The 21096-nt window shown below is 35.6% G+C and overlaps 2 protein-coding genes across 2 annotated transcripts; both read right to left on the reverse strand.

Annotated features, from left to right (window-relative positions):
* Nucleotides 1-1476: 1476 nt before the first annotated feature.
* LOC128241438 (furin-like protease 1) lies at nt 1477-15038 on the reverse strand. The gene is made up of 14 exons (XM_052958362.1): nt 14797-15038; nt 14091-14186; nt 11844-11969; nt 11030-11158; nt 10105-10172; nt 9528-9613; nt 9106-9281; nt 8524-8733; nt 7935-8035; nt 6500-6603; nt 5828-5945; nt 5215-5501; nt 4653-4721; nt 1477-2954 (listed from the first exon to the last, which is right to left on the reverse strand). The coding sequence occupies exons 1-14, from the start codon at nt 14995-14997 to the stop codon at nt 2794-2796; spliced, it is 1932 nt and encodes a 643-aa protein (XP_052814322.1). The 5' UTR covers nt 14998-15038; the 3' UTR covers nt 1477-2793.
* A 1944-nt stretch (nt 15039-16982) lies between these two features.
* Nucleotides 16983-17742, reverse strand: LOC128213555 (octapeptide-repeat protein T2-like). Its single transcript, XM_052919399.1, has 2 exons — nt 17601-17742; nt 16983-17290 (listed from the first exon to the last, which is right to left on the reverse strand). The coding sequence occupies exons 1-2, from the start codon at nt 17740-17742 to the stop codon at nt 16983-16985; spliced, it is 450 nt and encodes a 149-aa protein (XP_052775359.1).
* Between the last annotated feature and the right edge of the window lie 3354 nt (nt 17743-21096).

The following is a 21096-nucleotide window of genomic DNA, read 5'->3' on the forward strand; positions in this document are numbered from 1 at the left end:
GGCATTCGTGGCAAAATATTAAATATTCTTGTATCAATTTATGCAAATTTATGACCGCGCGCGTTTCAGTAAAAAAGAGGAATTTATCAGAAGCCTTTATTAGCAACATAGGTACCAGACAAGGAGATTTGAGTTCACCGATAATTTTAGTCTATATATAAACGACCTCTGTTCCTTTTGAAGGGAAAATTTTAATAGAGAAATTTTCATAACAAATTACATTCCCGACATTATAAGTCTGCTATTCGCAGACGACGTTTCAAATTGCACAGAAACCGCGAATAACTTACAATTGTAACTTAAACCGTATATCTGAATATTGTGATAACGCAGAAATGACTGTTAACTTAAAGAAAACAGAAATCATTGTATTTCGAAACGGCGGCCCGTTGAGAAATTATGAAACTTGGTTATACAAAGGTCAAAATGTGTCAATATATGGGTCTACCTTTTACCCCCCCCCCCCCCCCCATCTTTCTTGGTCAGATGCAAAACACCAGTTAACATTGCAGGCCAGAAAAGCAGTTTTTGCTATCAACTCTTATGAAAGATCTTTTGGTCGCTTTTATAACAAAGAACCTTTTAAACTGTTTGACTCTTTGGTGGTCCCCATTCTGACATATGGATCGGGGATCTGGGGTTGTAGATACGCCCCTGAAATCGAACGAGCTCAAAGTGCGTTCTGTAAAACTTTACTCGGTCTAAATATGAGTACTAATAATTGTATGGCACTAGGTAAATATGGTCGTGTTTCACTTTGCGTGATATATTATTCAAAATGTATTAAATACCGGTGTAAAATTCTGCATATGCAAAACCATCGCTACCCTAAACATTGTTACGTGATGTTAAAACGTCAAGACGATATTGAAAGAATAAATTGGGTAACACAAGTTAGAGAAATATTATTTCAGTATGGATTTGGCTACGTCTTGTTATGGACGTAGGCGACATTAATACTTTCAACGCGCAACTTAAACTTCGCTTAATTGACTGTATGACTCAGGGGTTGCACGACTCCGTTAATACATCTTCAAGATGCGATCTCTATAAACATGTTAAATCCTTACTCAATCCGGAAAAATATCTTTCCATAAACTTGTTACATAAATTTGTTCGTGCGCTCGCGCGAGATTTAGGTGTTCAAGTCACCGGTTAAATATCGGTGTTGGCCGGCATCTTAACATAAAAAGAAATGACAGAATATGCGTCCTGTTTAATCAACGGGAACAGGCTATGTTAGAAGGTGAATTTCATGCGTTTTTCATATGCCCGAGGTTCTCTACTGTAAGAAATAAGTTCTTATATAGCTGATAGCTAGACCACCAGAACTATCAAATATTAATTCATGTTAACAATACATTGATAACATCACGTGATAATGTCAATCAGCCAATTACGTAGCAACAAAGCTGTTAACGCTTATATGAAATTTATACTCTTCAAAAACGAAATCCAGCAAATATCAGCATTTGCCACACTTTATTTCGTCATACACAAAAATGTGCATTGTACAAAACATAAACGATTACAAATTTACGATTTTTCACTAAAGAACATTTTGAAATTGGTTAAACTTGTTACGTGTCACAGACAACGTCGATAATTTTTCATTCGAAAATACTTGCATCACATTTATTTCAGAAACAAGAGCTTAATTTTTTAATGGAAAATTTCTTTTGAAAATGTGGATTAATTCTCAAGTTCTTTATCCCGTCTATTCCGGCAACTGCTTTGGTACTGTTTGCAAAGCGGTATGCTCCGCCCTCTCATCTACTTCCATAGTATATAGTGAGTCAGTGATCGAGTTTGGAATTTCGTTGGTATTTCAAACTTTTCTTCTTACTGAAACAGCGTGTGGACCTCTGGAATTGATCTGACATCATATGAGACTATCATAGATATATACTCACTCTATTTTTTTCTCTAATTATTTAATAATAAGTATTCAAGGATTTAAGCATTTATAGACAACGTGTTTTGCTATTCTCAATGAATGTTTTTTATTACGCATACTAATTGAAAGATGAATTTGCAATGTTGTTTATCATTTTATGAAGACCGTTAACATTTCAACAAGTATTGACAAAATGGGCACTCGGTCAGTCGTACATGCAATGAAAATACAGTAATATAAAATACATTCAAACATGCTAAAAGTAAAAATTAATGAGAAATTTGTTTGATCGAGCATATACTGGAACGTGAAGATTAGTGCTCTCAAATCAGGAAAAGTTAACATATAATGAGACACAGTATGATGACCAAGGAATATTAATACCAAATAAAAGCTCTTTAATGCATTGAAACCTAAGGAAAAATAAAGTACTGTTTTTATTGTCAGACAAGTTTGTGATGAATTGAAGTCGATGTAAACAGCTATTTCTTGTTGGCTAAGATGTCGGGAAAATATTAGTTTGATTCTTGTAATATTCCCTTTTCCGTAACAAAAACACAACAATATATAAACATCGTGTAGTTCAAAAAGCGAATAATGCTCCCGTCCCGTAATTGATTTTGATGTTAGAATGAAAATAATAATGTTCACACTGTTCACTTATTCTAAGCATCATCCAATTTGTCAAAACCATATTTTGTTGATTTCTCAGATGCGCTTCACATAGAAGCTTGTGATGAAACTGTTGATTTCTCAGATGCACTTCACATAGAAGCTTGTGATGAAACTGTTGATTTCTCAGATGCACTTCACATAGAAGCTTGTGATGAAACTGTTGATTTCTCAGATGCACTTCACATAGAAGCTTGTGATAAAACTGTTGATTTGTTTGTTCTTTAGTATTTGGTGTTTGACGGGGTTGACGGATCTTCCGGAGCTACGATTGGAGTGTCCTTGCTACGCTTCATCACGTACACTATAACAGCTACTACAGCGACTACCCCTGTTAATCCACCTACAACGCCAGCGACTATAGCTATGACGTCAACCTTGGCGTCTGCAACAAAAGATTGCTTTAGGTAGACCATCCTCAAAGAGCAATAATTGAAATGAATGAAGAGTTTGTAATTTCTTGTTTACCTAAATATGTCTAGCTGAATTTTTTTGAGATTACGTTTGTTTTAAACAATATTATACGAATACATTTATGTTTATTCAATAGTTGTGAATTCCTCAATTAAGGAACATACACACTTTATAAAGGAATATCTTTATTGATCTGAACATTTTCTTAAATGTTTATGTGAACTTGTCAAATGTCCCAAATAAGCTTCCATCCTACGAACAGAATGCAGTTATATAAAAGTACATTATTCATAAAATTCATTATTTATAACAAAAAAAATGGATACATATGTAGTCACGCACATCCAAAAGAATGTAATCTAGGTGCATTTTACCTTCGATTGAACCTTTTTAAGTATGAATAAGTACTCAAATTGACCATTTATGCAGATGGAATTGTATGGCAACGCCATGCTTTTAATTTATTACCAGCTGTAAACTAATTTTCGTATCGTTTTGGGAACTCGGGTATATTTTTGGATAGAAAATTCCCATATATGATCTTTTAGATATGCAACATAAGTATATTATATAATGTAACGACTTCAATGAACAATTCATTAACTTTGAGTTTGAACGCGATTTTTAGTCTGTATATGTATTTATGTATTTTGGAAGTAAAACTAGTACGATATCGTATTAGTAAACAGCAGTTAAACCGATACGGTAAACATTGTTCGGTCAGATATTTTAATTCCTGTTTAAGCAAGTAAATAAAAACTATGTGGTACAGGATAATCTATTAGTTAAATCGGTATCGAGAATATTGTGAAACTACTTTTAATTGAATTATTAAGTCGGACAACTATGTTGTTAACAAACTACGTAAGGGTCACGTGGTATGAACATACAAATATCTTTCTTAACATTCAAAGTTAAACAATTTCAAGCATTCTACCACTGTGGTATTTGTTATATCTATTTACCTGCTTGCGTTTAGCAAATGCTTAATGGGGAATCATGTTTTGGATACAAAATAGTTTTGCATATGATAGTAGCACAGGGCTTAATTTGAATTGCTTTCGAATGTGTTTAACACGAGACTGTTCTGGAAATTTGGAAATTTTGGAAATTGAAACGGGCAGATATCTAAATATTGATAGAATTGCTAGACTTTGTAAATGTTGTAATTTGAGAGTAGTCGAATCCGAATACCATTTTATTTAATGATGCCCACTTCCTCGTAATTTAAGACTAAAATATTGTATAAATGTAGCATTTCCGACAATTCAAAAGTTTATTTAGTTAATGTCGTGTGAAAAATCAAAAACAATAAGAAATGTTTCTAAATATATTGATCATGCTATGCTAAAAAGACAAGAAGCAACCTGCTTCTTAACTTGTGCTTAATATCTATCTAGATGTTCTTTAAAAAAAATGTACTCCTTATAACTATAAATGTAATTGTGTTGTTAAAAATATCATTCGGTTGTCTGTACATTGTTAAATATGTTTAATGGCCAAAGGTATTGTTATATGCCGATTTGTCAATAAACTTTGAAGTTGAAGTTGGAGGTATAATTGTGTGTAGTTAAAACACCTTTAACGCATTGTCTCTTGATCGACTGTTTTTATGTGATCTACTGTCTGAACGCAGAAAGGCACACATTCTAATCCATAAAACGCATACCTTCATCAGTTGCAAGCGGGTCCGTGTTGGTTCCGTAGAGTTTGACTTTCCAATGATAAAATACCAACACTGCAAAGAAAAGAAGTGACTTAACGAGTTCATGCTGTATGTACCGGATCTTGTAAAGAAAGGTGGAACACTATTAATTTTATGACTATTAAAGTTATAAATAAATGACCTGAATTGCAAAGAAGGTATCGAATAATCTTCAGTTAAGATTTTATATCCCATTAATAAATCATTTTAATTAAAATGTCATGTTTTACTAAATGAAGGAAAATAATGTTTGAGGTTGAAGTTTTTTTTCATAAAAATATTACTTCTGTACCACTGTCTTTCCAACTGTAAACTACAAAACTATGAAAAAGCATTTATCAACAGAAAAACACATTCATATTTGTTCAAACCAAATATATTAAAAATGAAGTATTTTAATAATATACTCTAGCTTAAAAAATAATTATTTTGTAATGTTGATATATTGTGGTAAACAGGTATACAAAGCGTACATCGTTTACAGCAATGATTATAAACCCGGTAAAGTAACAGTCATAATTCATACCATGTCCACCGTTTGAGTCAGAGAGTTTGATAGTCCAGTCACCATTCGCCCCCTCTCTCCATTGATGAACGGACATAAACCTGTAATCCACAAGCGTTCCAATAGATAGGTCCTGGTTTCGGTGTTTTAAGATGCGTGTCCAGCTTGCCCCGTTTGGTGACTTTAAGTAAAGCTCCATATGCCCAGTGATGTTTGTTGAAATTTTAGCCGTAACCTCAACGTGTTCTAGGTAATTGATCGCGCAATCGCTCATGGTGATTGTGTTCAGGATTTCCACGGCTGCAGCACTGTTGGTATCATATCAAAATGGAAAAGTGTAGAGGTCAAGTTTAGCTTAAGACAATATTTGCCTATGTTATTTCGACTTGTATCTGATTAGTTTTATTCAAAAACGAATGGGCCTTTATATCCTTTTTAAGTTTTTTAGTGTCCCCTATAGTACACAAACAAATAAATGATGTGTTTGTTTTTCGCAAAATCAGATAAGAAGGTGAAGCTTTAACGTCTTTGTTTTAGAAGATTCTTTATGAAATTAAATGTGGTACGTACGTCGACATTAAAATTAAGAAAATCAAAGCAGTTTTTTTTCTTGATGGCAATATATACCATATACCTGTTAACAACACTGGTCTGTGATTCACAATTGAGCCTCTCTGGCACGGTTGTCCAACTGACAGCTTTGTTGATCATGGCGTCCGCATCGAGAAGACCGAACCCAGCTGTTGTGCTCACTTGTTTAATGATAAAGCAAATATCAACCTCAGACGATCATGAATCCATGATGTTATTAGCTAATTTTGTTACTTATAATTAATATAATTGAATGTAATACATTCAATAAAATAACAAAAACCCTAACCATATTAAATGATTTGTTTTTGTTAGACATTGATTTTAATTGTGGTATAAAGTCCTAATATTGGTACATTATTACAAAAATAATCACAACACATTTCTTAATTATATTTCATATTCATTTGCCTCATTTAAATTCGGTCAAAATTAAAGTGTTTTAAACAAATGTCAACCTTGAATTGTTTGAATAATGCCGAGACCGATTTGATCATTTTTGTTTTCAAACTTGTTTTCGTTCATTCCAGAAAAATTTCCTCCATGGTCGTAATACAACATGACAAAGCACCACCCGGATAACGAAAAGTAACGTTGTTTTGATCGGCGTTTATATCAACTACTTTGTCTATAGCAACTATCAATTCAAAATAAAGACAATACAGAAGGGCAGTTCGCTTAAATTACGTTGCAAAATATACACACAACAACGTACCTTTTTTTCCGGCTCCGTTGAGGTAGAAGTCATGGGAAGGGTCAAGGTTGTTGTTGGCGGTCTCGACAATAATGTGCTGAAGATCCCTCCATGTAAGACTAGGCCTGCAAAACAATGAAAATATTGACAACTGTTTATTTGCATGCTACATATTTGACTAGTTTTCAAAGTTTAACAATGCAATCACTGCACAATGAAAAAAAAAACAACACTATATGATGTATTTGTTTGACGATATATCATTTTACCAGATTGAATATGAGCATTCAATATAACTTTGATATGAATATCGTTTCATTTAAATTCTGTCACTAATATTGCATTCAAACACCCAATAAAATAACATTTATAACATAAAAGCAAGTCAAGATAAACTTTATTCTTAGTCTCAATGTGTTGACAATATATTGATGTTAAAAATGTCTAAACAAGTCTCTCGTTTAGTGTTTGTGCCTCTTAATCCAGGGTCTTCGTTACATATTTGACATCTAATATATATGGTATTAGATTTTCGGAAAAATAATATCGATTTGGCCAGTCTTAGGGGTACGTGAACAGTTTCCCTTTCCTTTGTGCGTTGACAGTCTCAATCAAACTGAGACCGTCGTTTTCATACTCAGGATATAACTATGTTTTGGTTTCAAAGGATCCCTGATCCAGAATTTTGTATCATGTTTTACGGATGAACATATTTTGATAGTATACACTTTGTTGTTCAGAAGTATAAATCAGGAATAAAACATTTTTCTCTCAAAACGGATAATACAATGGAAACCTAAGGAACAAGGCCAGTAGACTTATAACTTTAGATGTCCATGTTTAATGACAAAAGTCAAAGCCCTAGATGCACCAAACCAGAGACCAAACAAATACAAAATAACACGGACATTCCACATGCAAAACACAGCTGACATACCACTCATGCGTCGGATATATTTATTAGCATTATAATTATAAGGTCATATACCATCTGAAACAAAGATAAAGTATGTTGTGCGGAAGCATGTGAAACACCCGACGTAAGTTTGCAGTTTCCGAAAGACATTTCCCACCGATAACAATGTGAAACACCTTTTTAAGCATTGTTCGATTTTCGTAAATCACCAAGTGCTATTGGAGGATACTAAAGAACAAGAACGTGAATACCTACGCAGATGAAAAACGGTTGGTATTTAAGGCCGACACCCAACAACGTATCTAACTACGCCATGGACAAAGAACGGGCAGAATTGTACGACCGCCAGACAATAAAGTAACTGACTGTTATGTAGACGAAGCACGGACAGCGTTTTACGGACGCTAGGCAACACAGTAGCTTATTTTGCTCTGGGTGAAATACGGACGACATTTAACGACTGAAAGACAACAAAGTAATTAACTTTGATGTGTACGAATACGGGCGGCACTAAACAACTGCCAGCGTACCACAATTTACCTTGATTCAAGGACAAGGGCGAATATCCCCGATGCAACAGGGCAGGCGGCGGACGTTCCTTCGAACGTTGTTGTACAAGCTTTCGATACATCAGTCGTTGCCTTCAGGAAGAAACAAAGTAGGTTTATAAATGTTAAGGTAATAAATTGTTCAACAAATGAATTTGGTCTATCAAAGAAATTATGTTTTCGTTTTCGGCAACAAATATCATGTTTGTATTTAACTAAAACTTATATGTAAAATATAACCAACTTCTTCATTTATTTTACACAGTTAAATTAGCACTTACACCTCGTCACTTGCTATTTTTGAATTACAAACATGATGAATTATAAAAAAAAAAAAAAAACAAGTCAATTCAAGCTCAACATTTATGCGAAAAATTACAGAAACAAGCTCAGTAACAAAAAGTTTAAACATAAATCCGGTTTAAACCTAAAGACACTCTATATGTCTAATGAAGTTTAGATGCATTGCCTCTATATCATACGAGTTAAGTGCAAAATGGTTGCTTATTACCTGGTAAGGTTTATTTGTCTTAAAGGGTCATAGTTGTTATCTCATTATATTGACCTATTAGAGTTCTTACAATGCCGTCATCATTTGATAGGCCGCCGTATGTTGCACACATAAGCGCTGAACACGGTTCTGAGTAATCCGCCGGTGCTGAACTCGTTTGAAGCGAGGTCACAGCTATTGTATACGGACTGTTTACGTAGCCATCATAGTTGCAATCATCGTCGTTCTGCCCGCCATTTCCAGCAGCCCAGGAATATATAGCTCCTAGACCATTTCTCCCCTTCAAGTCGGAGCAGTAGGACATTACATTGAATGTTAATGTTATAGACATTACATTGAATGTTAATGTTATATGAAAATAAACTAAATTATTGAATGTTAAAAAATTGATTTGTTGGGTAGCATTTATTATAATTATTATATTAGATCTGTTTTAAAAGTATGAATGTAACGAGTAAACATTACTCATCAATTGTTGCAAATTATGTGTATCATACACGAAAGACCCGTCAAAACAGAAAATCGAACTGAAAAATCGATATTCAAATAACTATACACCAGAATCAGGGCTTTTTTCTAAAGTACCCTCGGGCCCAAAATGTTTAGGGTCTTTTTCTGAAAAAGCCCTGCAGAATGCACATTGAATATTTACGCGTGTTGTTCCATCAATGAGTGCCTGTTCTTGTACATCGTCAAGTTCGGATATTGTTTGTCCGTTATCCGAAGATCCCCAACTGTTGCTGTATATGTCAACTTCATCTATTTTATAAACCAACGCTTCGGCCTCTTGAGAATTGCTGGCTCCACTTGATGCTAATAGCCTTATCCCTTTAATCAACAGAAAATCACTTTATACTATAGGATAAATATATGTCCTACTGATCTGATTCAATACAATACGTGTCTTTATCCTAAAACTTGGTATAATATAACAGAAAGGGGGGGCACACTTATTAGCCCTAACAGTGCAATGCCAGGCTGTTTTTGTACTTATGTTACTAAACACGCACATTATCAATTCAAGATTTTGCAGTATATGCTATGCATATAAGAATAGTCGATTGCATCATTTACCTCCGATTTTCGAGTCGTAAGCTATCCCAATGACGCATTCGGTATTGTCCTCGGCCGCAATGATCCCTGCACAGTTTGTACCATGGCTATAAAACACAAGCTTTGCAATAAAAGAAAGTTTATATAAACAAAATATCACCGTCCGCTGTTAGAAGAATCAAGGGAATTCATGACCATATAATTATAAGATAGAATAGTTTCGTAAAAGTACAATAACAATGTACAGTTTGTGAGATTGGTCGAATAAATCACGTGGTAATTGCAATATTTTCCCATAGAAAAATAAGCGCATTTGTATGAAATGTTAAATCAGAAGAATCAAGGGAGTTCATACCTGACTATATATAAGATAGATTATTTCAAAAGTGCAATACTAATGTCCACTTTGCCAGATTTGTCGAATAAATCACGTGGAAATTGACTAAATTTCACACAGAAAAATAAACGCTTATGTTTGAACTGTTTGAATCAGTCTGTTATCATTCTCGTTCGTGTATGTTAATGGCACATACTTACGTTTTGTACTAGATTACTGCCTTTGTGACAAAAGTGATGAAAGTTAGAATAAAATGTTTACTTGTCTGTACTTGGGTTCGGTGACGGGTCTGCTGTTTGGGTAAAGACGTCATATCCCAAGTCTGATAGCTAAATAGAAATAGCATAAGCATTCAATTTTAAAAGCAATAATCTTTGATATGAAACAAATGATCACATCAATCGTAAGTAAAGCCATATTGTATGTATATTTTCTTTCCATTACGAATCCCACCAGATGGTATATCATAAATCGTGTATTAGGGAAAACCCTGATAACATTTATATAAGTCTAGCGCTTGATGCATTTATTGATTTTGAAAGGGAACCTGGACCATGCTAAATATATTATCAATTTTTAATTCTAGCAAATATGTTTAATTTCGCATTTTACATTCATGTGATACAATCAATCTGACAATGTGATCCTTCGGAAGCACACACCTCATCTAAGGTATTAAGCAGCAGTCTCGGTTTCATTGATACTATTCATTAACAGAAAGATGGCATGCAGTGTCAACGCCCCCTTACACAGGCATCCACAGGGGGCAGAAACAATTTTTATTTTGTTTATTTAAGCCAATATGTTTATATATATATAGAATATATATACATATAAGAAAATAATTTGTTTCTGCCCCCTGTTATTGATTCATGGAAAATACAACCACAGTTTTAGTAAAATATATCTTACCTCATCTTATCAATATTTATGCGAAAAGCTACAGAAACAAGCTCAGTAGTAAAAAGTTTAAACATAAACCCGGTTTAATAGCACTGGGTAAACGCCAGAGACATAGAACACAAAATCACAAACAACCTTAAGCAGTCATTCATTGTTGTCCATGTCTAAAGCTTTTACCCTGATCGATGTTAAATTGCGTATGTAAAGTATATTCTGTTTAATAAAACCTAAATTAGTGCTTTGGTGCGCCATTCTCAATGATGACAATAACAATAACTCTTACATAGTTGTCGTTTAGATCAGTATGTGTTATTTCCAGTCCATCATCAATGACCATGATTTTTATTCCTGTCCCTTTGTAGCCTTTGGCCCACGCAGCTGCTACACCCATACTGGGACTGTGATCGGCGTTCTAAAAGTATCCGAAAGGCTGTAGACGCTGGAAATTTAAGTGCATACAAAATACTGGCCCGAAATATGAAACTTACTTGTATATATACCTTGAAAAGTATTAGGTCCGGCTATTAAGACAGAGTTTAACATATAACTAATACAATAAAAGAGTTTATTTCATCCGTACAGATATAGATTCGTGTGATTTGTTTCTCCGCTGAAATGTAACATCGCAACTGTATTTGAAACGTTTGATTTGGCAATCTATGAATTTATTGTAGTTTATGGAATTATCATTACGATCGGTTGTCTGAATGTCGTCGTCTTACTGCCCATCTACTAACCCACGTCTCTACAATTTTATGAATGTTTACTATCGTCGGATAGTCACTCTCCATTCATCGTTGGCACGCGACAATGGTGTGATGTATATAGGCTTGTTTGTGATAGTATGGTGTTACAATTTGCAGCAAAATGTTACAGCGTTAAAAATGAAGTTACCTTTTGCGGAAACCAATCCAAAAATGACACTTATTGCACGCCATTACATGGACACGTGCCGTTTATGTCGTGGTTTTGCGTCAAAGGCTTTGTTTTGTCGACCCCTGCTTTAGCAAGCGAAATCTAATTATTGGTAGATAATTCATGTACACTTTTGGTTTAACCTTGCAATCAATTTATTAATAAGAAAACGGTACACTCACTAAATACCACTGTTCGTTCCACTCTGCGTCATCCAGGGTTTGTCTCTTTGGTCGTTCTAGAATCGTTGAACGTGTTACTCGCTTCTCGACTGTTTCTCTCCATATGTTAAGCACAGATGAACAGGTCTGTAAATTGCATCATTCATTTACCGAAATCTGATAATTGTTTATCAAAATAAATGTTAAGAACCAAAATGGCATCAAAGCTATGAACCAAAAAACCGTAACGATATATGAATCTTAAATATATGACAGTTTTTCAACCAAAATTAGATCACCAAACTGACATCATAGTTTCTCGTAAATACAATGATTTAACGCATTATTTCTCATGACAACGAGAACACGTTTACAGTTGTTTTTGATTATACAAACTTTCTTACAATTTTCTAAGTGTAGAAGACTTCGTCAAATTATATTTGTTCGGCATTGAAAGATTGTGAGATAGGCTAATTCACACCGGATTTATGTTCAAAAAAGGAGGAACAGTACAATCTCAAATTGTTGTATCTGTACTAGCTGTTATTTGATCAATAATTTCACGTATAAGTAATCAGCAAGTCTTTCGAATGATGACAAAATTAAATTGGTTCACAAGAGATTAAAGTTTAACATTATTACCAATATTTAAAAATGTTCATAAAACAATTAAAATTTGTACTAGTGACTTTGCGTACGCTATTCGTACAAACTTGAACATTTGTTAAGCATTAATTTAACCCTGAATGTATCCTTATAATATGAATATTAAAAGATAAAGTTTAGTATGAGTTCACACTTTTCAGTACGCTATGGCTAAAACATTTGCTTTAAGCTGCACTCTCACGGATTAAACGTTTTGACAACTTTTTATATTTTTTGTCTTGGAACGAGCCAATTTTTGCAAAATCCATGGAAACCAATTATATAAGACTGCTGACAAAAAATTAGATCGCTGATTTTAATATTTAAGTTCAAAAATTGATGTTTTATGCATTTTTCTTAAACCGTAGTAACGGTTTAAGCCATAAAACATTAATTTTCGAACGGAAATATGAAAATCTACGATTTAATTTTTTGAGATAATTCATTTCTGTTAATTTCAGTTTTTACGGTTTACGGTACACATCTACGGTTTATGGAGATGAAACGAAACGAACAAATAAACTATAGAAAATCGAAACCCGTAGTTGAACACTAATTTGACCAAGCCAGCTACATGACTGATTCATGTTTATGAAAAAGTTTTTTTATGTTTTGAATTGTTATTGACGTATTAAAATGCAGTTACTTTGACTTTAAGCTTATTAAAAAAGTTGAACATTTTTGAGATCTATTTTTTATAGGCGATTTTAAGGTCATTTATATACTGATACTGTAATACTTGTATTTTTAGCGTTATATTAAGCATGTTAAACACGAATGTCATAAGAATGTAATTACGCTTTAAGATTAGGAGTGTCGTAAGAATTTAATCACACTTTAAGATTAGGAGTGTCGTAAGAATGTAATCACGCTTTAAGATTATAAGTGTCGTAAGAATGTAATTACTCTTTAAGATTAGGAGTGTCGTAAGAATGAAATTACGCTTTAAGATTAGGAGTGTCGTAAGAATGTAATTACGCTTTAAGATCAGGAGTGTCGTAAGAATGTAATTACGCTTTAAGATTAGGAGTGTCGTAAGAATGTAATTCTGAAACCTTTAAAATCTTTTTTTTTTAATAGACACGACTCGGAACGGATGGCATTTTAAATGGAGAATCCAATTATTAAAAGAGGTTTCAAGCTACACTAATCTTTTCAGTATAACAAAACGCTTCAATTAATGATCGATATGTGCCTTATCCGCTTGAAGTTGTTTGTTATTAACGCCGCTTTTTGGAACATGACGGTGATTGGTTAAATCAAAACTGCGTATTAATAAGCAATGGCATTATAAATACAAGCAATTGAAACGAATCGAAATTTCTTTTCAGAAGAATAGGGCAAGCGTAAATCGTAGTGGCATTGAATGATGATGAGAAACCGTAATGGTTTAAATCGAATAAATTATAAATTCTGAATTGAAGTATTGTAGAAATGTTATGCTTATATTCAAATGTTTAAACAGTATTGTCATTGAAATATTTTCATATGTAAGTATTATGCATAGTCTCATGTACCTCAACTTTCAAAGGTTATGTTTGCATTACGTATATACCTAGTTTTATTGAGAAAAAAAAAAATCATTTTATCTATGATGACACTGTAATAAAAGTAAAAAAGTACTTTGCCAGGGCTGTTTATAAGCTGCTTTTTCATGTCATCGGTGCTTGCCTCTGAAGATATTCCTTCTTTGGTTGTACGGTAAATATTTCCAGCAATCTGGTATTGAAAACAATTAGAATGACTTACACAACAATATAATGTTGAGAATTCCAGGCGGTCACCTGAACATGTATTTAAAATTTCATTTTTTTGGTCATTTTTAGTTTTGAAGTACCAGTGTTGTTTTCTGTCTGTATATTAAAACGGTTGAGTATAGCTTTTAAATTCTGCGTTACTCAAGTAAAATATTTAAGGTTGTCCGGTTGACAGAGTGGTTAGCGCACTCGCTTCTCACCAAGGCGACCAGGGTTCGATTCCCGGCCTAGGCACATGTGAGTTTGGTCAGTGGTCACCAAGCCGAACAAGTGGGTTTTCTCCGGGTACTCCGGTTCCCCCCACACCACAAGACAACACTCTCGCGGAACATCATGCTAACGATCATGACATTGTATAAATGATCATAACTTTATTCACAATCGCTGTTATCTATATGATGCTTAAACTAAAAATATTCAAAGATTGACACGCAATAGTACATCAACATAATTTATTGGGGAATGCTCCTGTAAATAGAGATATCCAAACATGCTTGGCTGTGATGATGTTAAATCAGTTGTGTGAGCTTTTTGAGTGAAGAGAGTAAGATCTGTTACATATTAGTTTTTACCCTTTTCTCGAAATTATATCCTTGACTTTCCAAACATAGCCTTGCCAACTCCTCTGTTCCATTAAACTGAACGGTAAACGTTTTCTCTAAAATACCTTTTCTGACAGTACTAAAACCTGCTAAACCTTCGTCTCTATCCGAATTCGCAAGTATATATCTTAAACATAATAATATGAACAAAATATTAAATAATTTCCACATGATGTTAATACTTGCACGCTATACGAACTATATACAGTAAAATGACGAAATTTGGAATCAATTAGTATGCCATTATGAGCTGTATTTAAATTTGCCAATAGAAACCTGATATAACAAATAAAAAAGGCAACGGGAAATCATTAAAGAATTATTTTGTTTTGACGCGATTTCAATGAATTCTATGTATGAATTTAAAGTACCAAACCGCAGATATTCTAAATAAACCAGGATGTAAAAGTCACACAAAGTTTATAACATTGTTTTTTGTTTCACCAATTTTCTTTCGATATAGAATAACCCTTGAATAAGATTTCTCTTTTTACGTTTTACTGAAAAGAATTGCATGAAGTTGTCTTTTTTAAATAGAATTAAACATCTTTTTTGTCCAAAAAGTCCTTTGTTTGTAGACTCATTCCTATTCAATCATTCATTCGTCATTTGGTTGTCCGGTTAGCGCAGTGGTAAGCACACTCGCTTCTCACCTAGGCGACCCGGGTTCGATTCCAGGCTCGGACGCATATGAGTTTGGTTCGTGGTCACCAAGCCGGACAAGTGGGTTTTCTCCGGGTTCTCCGGTTTCCCCCACAACAAAAAGATCACACTCAAGCGTAAAATCGTGCCAACGAGAGTGATTAATATAATGTTGTAATAACTTGTTTCACAATCGTTGTAAAATAAATATGTTTAAACTCAACTATTCAATCATTCAGATAGCCTCTGGAGAACCAGCCACCAAAGTTCCCTTAAACTTGCAATTGGTTTAATTAAGTAAGTAAATACATGGATCGAATATGCGCTTTGGCTTTGTAGAATAGGTATTCGCGCACATATTAACCTTCCATAAGAACCACTGTTTTCGATATGTATTATTATTTTTCGTTAAATTGAAACAATTGATTTAGTTGTCGTAAATCTTATTTGGGAGTAAGAGTGCATCTTTAATGTCATACAATACGGTTATGTTTTAATCGTTTTGATCGTAATGCATTGTTTTTTTACGAATACAAAAAATAACCGATATGAGGAAGTTCGTTTCAGTTGAGCAAGTGTTGATTACAGACAACGGAGTCATGTTTCAAGAGCGTACGAAATGATAAGTAGATTTCGGATCTAGATCATGAAACTCAATGCTCACATACTGCAATATTGGTCCGAACAAGGAACATCTTGGAATAGTAACACACAGTAAATAGCCCAGCAGTATGGCTTGCTAAGTGATGATTATTGACTAGTTCATTGTCATGCTGATTTCATGGACTGATAAGCCCTTTTCTAAAAATGAGGGGTTTGGGAGGCAATTTCCCTGGACTGCGTTGGAATTGAAAATAAAAATGCCACTGAAGGCTGAGAAGAAACGAGGATTTAATTAAATATGTTTCAAGGATTTAAAGATGTCTATATGCCCTACAATCAGTATCTGCCACCATTTTATAGATATTTTCTATCATTTTAAAGTAAAGATAATAATCTGAATATCACTAACCGTCATATTCAATGACATGTTTGGAATACCCAAATGAAATTATCATCGTCTTACATTATTGATATTTAAATAAGCATTCATACGGTCCACAAAATTCGAAAGTGACAATGACAGAAGGATATGAATAATTTCTTTTTAACAGACAGAGGCAAAGTTGCTGATAACTCATTACGAAGTTAATTGATCAAATTATGATTTAGAAATTCGTGGATCAATACATAAAAAAACATAACTCAACGTATGTTTGTAATGTCAATACCAAATATAGAAAATAATGTAGAACAAAGCTCTTAAACGGTATTTTAGTGAAACGGCATATTGATTAGAGTAAAAAAAATCGGAATTTTGTATTAACGGCTCGACTTCCGCGTGCTCGCAACCTGCCTGATTTGCTTCCCACACCCTCTCACATACATAGGAATGACACGTGGGTTGTGGTTCGGGCCAGGCCAATGTACCACCCGAATGTGGGTCGGTCTACTTTTGCGCGCTGGCCGAGATACTACCTAGCCAGGTTCCCTTCGGCTTCGCTGGCCGGGCCTTGCATGCCTCTCTCACCCATGTCAGTGCTTCTCGCCTTTGCTTGGCCGGGATACCTCGCCGGGCTCCCTATGGCTTCGCTGGCCGCGCCTGCTTGCCTGCCAGCCTGCTCGCCGGCGAATCGCAGCGCCGATAGCACGGGGGCCCGGCCAAGATCAGTAGCTTTCCGACGGTAGCCGGAACGTCGAGAACAGGCGTACAGTGCTTCTCGCCACTGCACGGCCGAGAAACCTAACCGGGCTCCTTCCGGGTCTCTGCCTGCCTGCCTGCCTGCCTAGTACTATCGCTTCTTCCCCTAGCCTGGGAGGCATATGCTTGCCTTGTGGTGCGCGGCGTCTACAGCACGGGGACCCGGCCAAGACCAGGAGCTTTCATACGGTACCTACCGTCGCGTCGCCCAGCTCGCAGGCAGGCGGCCACCGCGAGAAGCCCTGCCAAGCCAGCCAGCCTGCCTACCGCGTGGCGAAGCCCGGCCGAGGCTTGCCTGTGTCCGTGCTCGCCTCCCGCGAGCTTCCCCCACATAGCTATGGAATGACAACTTGGTAGTTGGCCGGGCACTTTCACTTTTACTTTTTTCTACACTTTTCAGCGCCGGCCGGGGCCTTCCCAGGCCGCGAGAAGCACGGCCGAGCCTGCCTGCCTGCCTGCCTCTCTCGGCCTCGCCCTGGACTCCTGCCTGGCTCCCTCCGGGTCTGCCTGCCTGCCTGCCTGCCTAGTACCATCGCGTTGTCCCCTAGCCCGTGAGGCCTCTGCTCGCCGGCGAATCATCGCGTCTACAGCACTGGGGCCCGACCAAGACCAGGAGCTTTCCGACGGTTCCTTCCATCGCGTCCCCAGCTCGCAGGCAGGCGGCCAACACGAGAAGCCCGGCCGAGCCTGCCTGCCGCGAATCGAAGCCCGGCCGAGGCTTGGCTGTGTCCTTGCTCGCCTCCCGCGAGCTTCCAGACGTCCCCCACATATCTATGGAATGACAACTCGGTTGTGGGTCGGGCACTTCGACTTTTACTTTTTTTCTACACTTTTCAGCTCTGGCCGGGGCCTTCCCAGGCTGCGAGGAGCCTGGCCGATCCTTCCTGCCTGCCTGCCTGACTGCCTTGTCTGCCTGCCTGCCTGTCTCTCTCGATCTGGAAAGCGCTTCTCGCCTCTGCTCGGCCTCGAGATACCTACCTGGGCTCCCTCCGGGTCTCTGCGAGCCTTCCTGCCTGCCTGCCTGGTACTATCGCGTCGTCCCCTAGCCCGGGACACCTCTGCGAGCCACCAATCGCCGCGTCGACAGCAAGTGGACCCGACCAAGACAAGTAGCTTTCCAACGATACCTGGAACATCGAGATCTGCTAGGGCGTCCTGCAGATACACGCGGACGAAGAACGGGCATTCGCCATGCCGCGCGCGCCTCTCGGCCCGGCCGCCTGCTTTGTTGATTTTTTTTTATTTTGATTTGTTTCTTTCTTGTATATCAAACGCACTAATTATCTTCAGATGTGTTGTCTATCTCATTGTATGTATCCAAAATGGTTTTAATCAACATTTTAGTGACAAACAATGATTCAGAGGCCAGTGGTGATATAGATATAGATTTTTATCTAGGCATTTTATGTATAGAATGTTTTTAGCGCATGCTTTCTGTGTGTAATTATTGATGTAGAGTTTTATTAGTCGGCGCTCGGCATCCAGAAGGGCGCCGACTATATTTGATATCATTTAAGAATTATTCCAACTAAGGGACCAGTTCAATTGCTGAACAATACTTTCAATATTTTCCACGTTGCATGATAAAATATGAAGTTTAGTGTGTTTTATAAAACTTAACATTTCAAAATTTGAATGATAATGAAACATTAAATTATAATAGCCCTGCTTATGATTTTGAATATTAACTCAATCAAAATAACTCGGCCATCTCCTACAAGCTTATAGATAGCCATATCTGTTTAATACTAGTTTATGTTTCTAAACCCTTAACACAGTAATCTCCCATGGCGACAGGAAAAAGGCGAGTTTTGAAAAATTAACATTGAGTTTTGAAAATGTCATTCGAAAGAATGAACTCCATATAATTCCCTCTTAATGTAATGTATAGTATTTTTTTATCTCCGTTCTATTTACTCAAGAGTAAAAACACAAAATCAAAAATACAATATAATTATAGCCCGGAATTCACATAACTGGGTTTTCCCATGCCGGTACAAATAAAATGTAAATTTCATGCTATTGAAACTCATGTATTAGACCAATGCCTCTTATTTCTTCCAAAGAAACGTGAGTATATTTTTAGTATAAATAAGTTTGTACCGGAGGATTAGCTTGGAAGAAAACAGAATATCTATAATTCCGGGCTTAACTATTGTAACAATATTATCAACCATAATGTCTTTCGAACGTATGTATACCCAACATATTATCATTAAAATAATAACCATTTTTTGGTTATCTACATGTACGTTTTCTTCTAATTTTAAAGCGCCGACTTGATGCTATGCATCATTATTTTCTTGTTTGTATTGTTCCAGTTTTCTTCATTCTCCTGGACAATTTGTAGTAAAAGTCTAGAAGCATAGAAACATTATATATATAACGCAGCTTGATGTTGAACCTGACATATAAAACTGCTAAATCGATTTAACTTCATGATGGATTACATTAAGTATGCTAACTAACACAAATAAATTCAATTTAATTTCGACATAAGATGATATTTATAAAGGAATTGCCATCGCCCCCATATATACTTTTAGTGATATTTGCAGTTTCACTCTATGATGAGAAGGATATTTACTTGTCCAACAATCGATATGTCTACAGATGACTCTGTAAAATCAACTCTACTCCGCTTATAGCAGATACGACGTAAGCAAAGGCATCCTTTTAAACAGTAGCAAACGGGGTTTTTTTTCCAGAAGAGCAAAACAATACTATTATAGATAAAATGAAATGAAAATTACAAGCTTCTTATTTTTGCAAAGCAGGCAAAGCTTGACAGGTTTTCATTGATCCTTTTCAGTTTCCATATTAGGAATTGAAAAGTGTTGCTTTGTTAGCCAGGTTATGTAATTACTAAAAAGTTTAAGCATATCAACAAAACGTGGAATTCAATCATTATTTAATTTGAGTTGTTAACATAATATTTGAGGTCTTGTTTTTTTCATGTAAACAAATTCAATACATGTATGTAAATAATTTAATTTTCAACATTAAATGTTTGTATATATAGGGATGGTGTTGTTAAATGAAAGACTCTATGTATAATGCCTTTCCATATAAGTATGTTAAAATAAGTACTTTGTACTTGCAAATGTAAAAAAACACACACCAGGAATCATGCCAAAGTGGGAAGTTAACTGGTTTGTGGTCGAATTAGTGTGTTGACGGGAAAGTCTGGATTTAAAAAATGCAGATATTGACATATTTTCACCTTTTAAACAGAAAGGACGTAAAGCCAGACCACATGGGAAAAGACACAATGGAAACCGAATGGACACAAAAATGCGAAAAAAAGTAAAATCAATGACCAATATTTTTATCCAAAATAACAAGCACAAATTAATTAGTATTTTTTTGTTCTTTGTATGTCGCCTCGTTACGTTCACTTGATGTAGAAGCGGACAATATTATTATTAGATCATACCCAGTGAATGAATGTGCTTACAATGTGCATGGCTTTACAAAACACTACTTGCGGTCATCCATTCATACTATTGATTCTCGACGAAAGCATTTTATGAAATTTTCCGTCTGTAACATTTTAAGATATAGACCTTCTCTGTTTAAAAATAAAAAAAATGAGAAATACATTCCACAATATTTCTAAAATGAGGAAATGCCTGTGATACGTAATAAGTATAAAACGCCGCCCAGTCGAAGTTTATTACTTAATTACATGTATAACAATGTAGTTTCTGATAACGACATTTTTGTAAATACAGCTTCCTCCTTCGACTGCCTTGGCTCTCAATACTGCTACAATAATGTTGTTCATAATATGACTGAATGGTTTAAAATTAAAACAAAACTATCTGAAGAAACTGTTAAACAAAGGTCCTAAATACTGAATATCATCTGATATTAATTTTGACACA

Source organism: Mya arenaria, chromosome 2, assembly GCF_026914265.1.
Source record: "Mya arenaria isolate MELC-2E11 chromosome 2, ASM2691426v1".
Lineage (NCBI taxonomy): Eukaryota > Metazoa > Mollusca > Bivalvia > Myida > Myidae > Mya > Mya arenaria.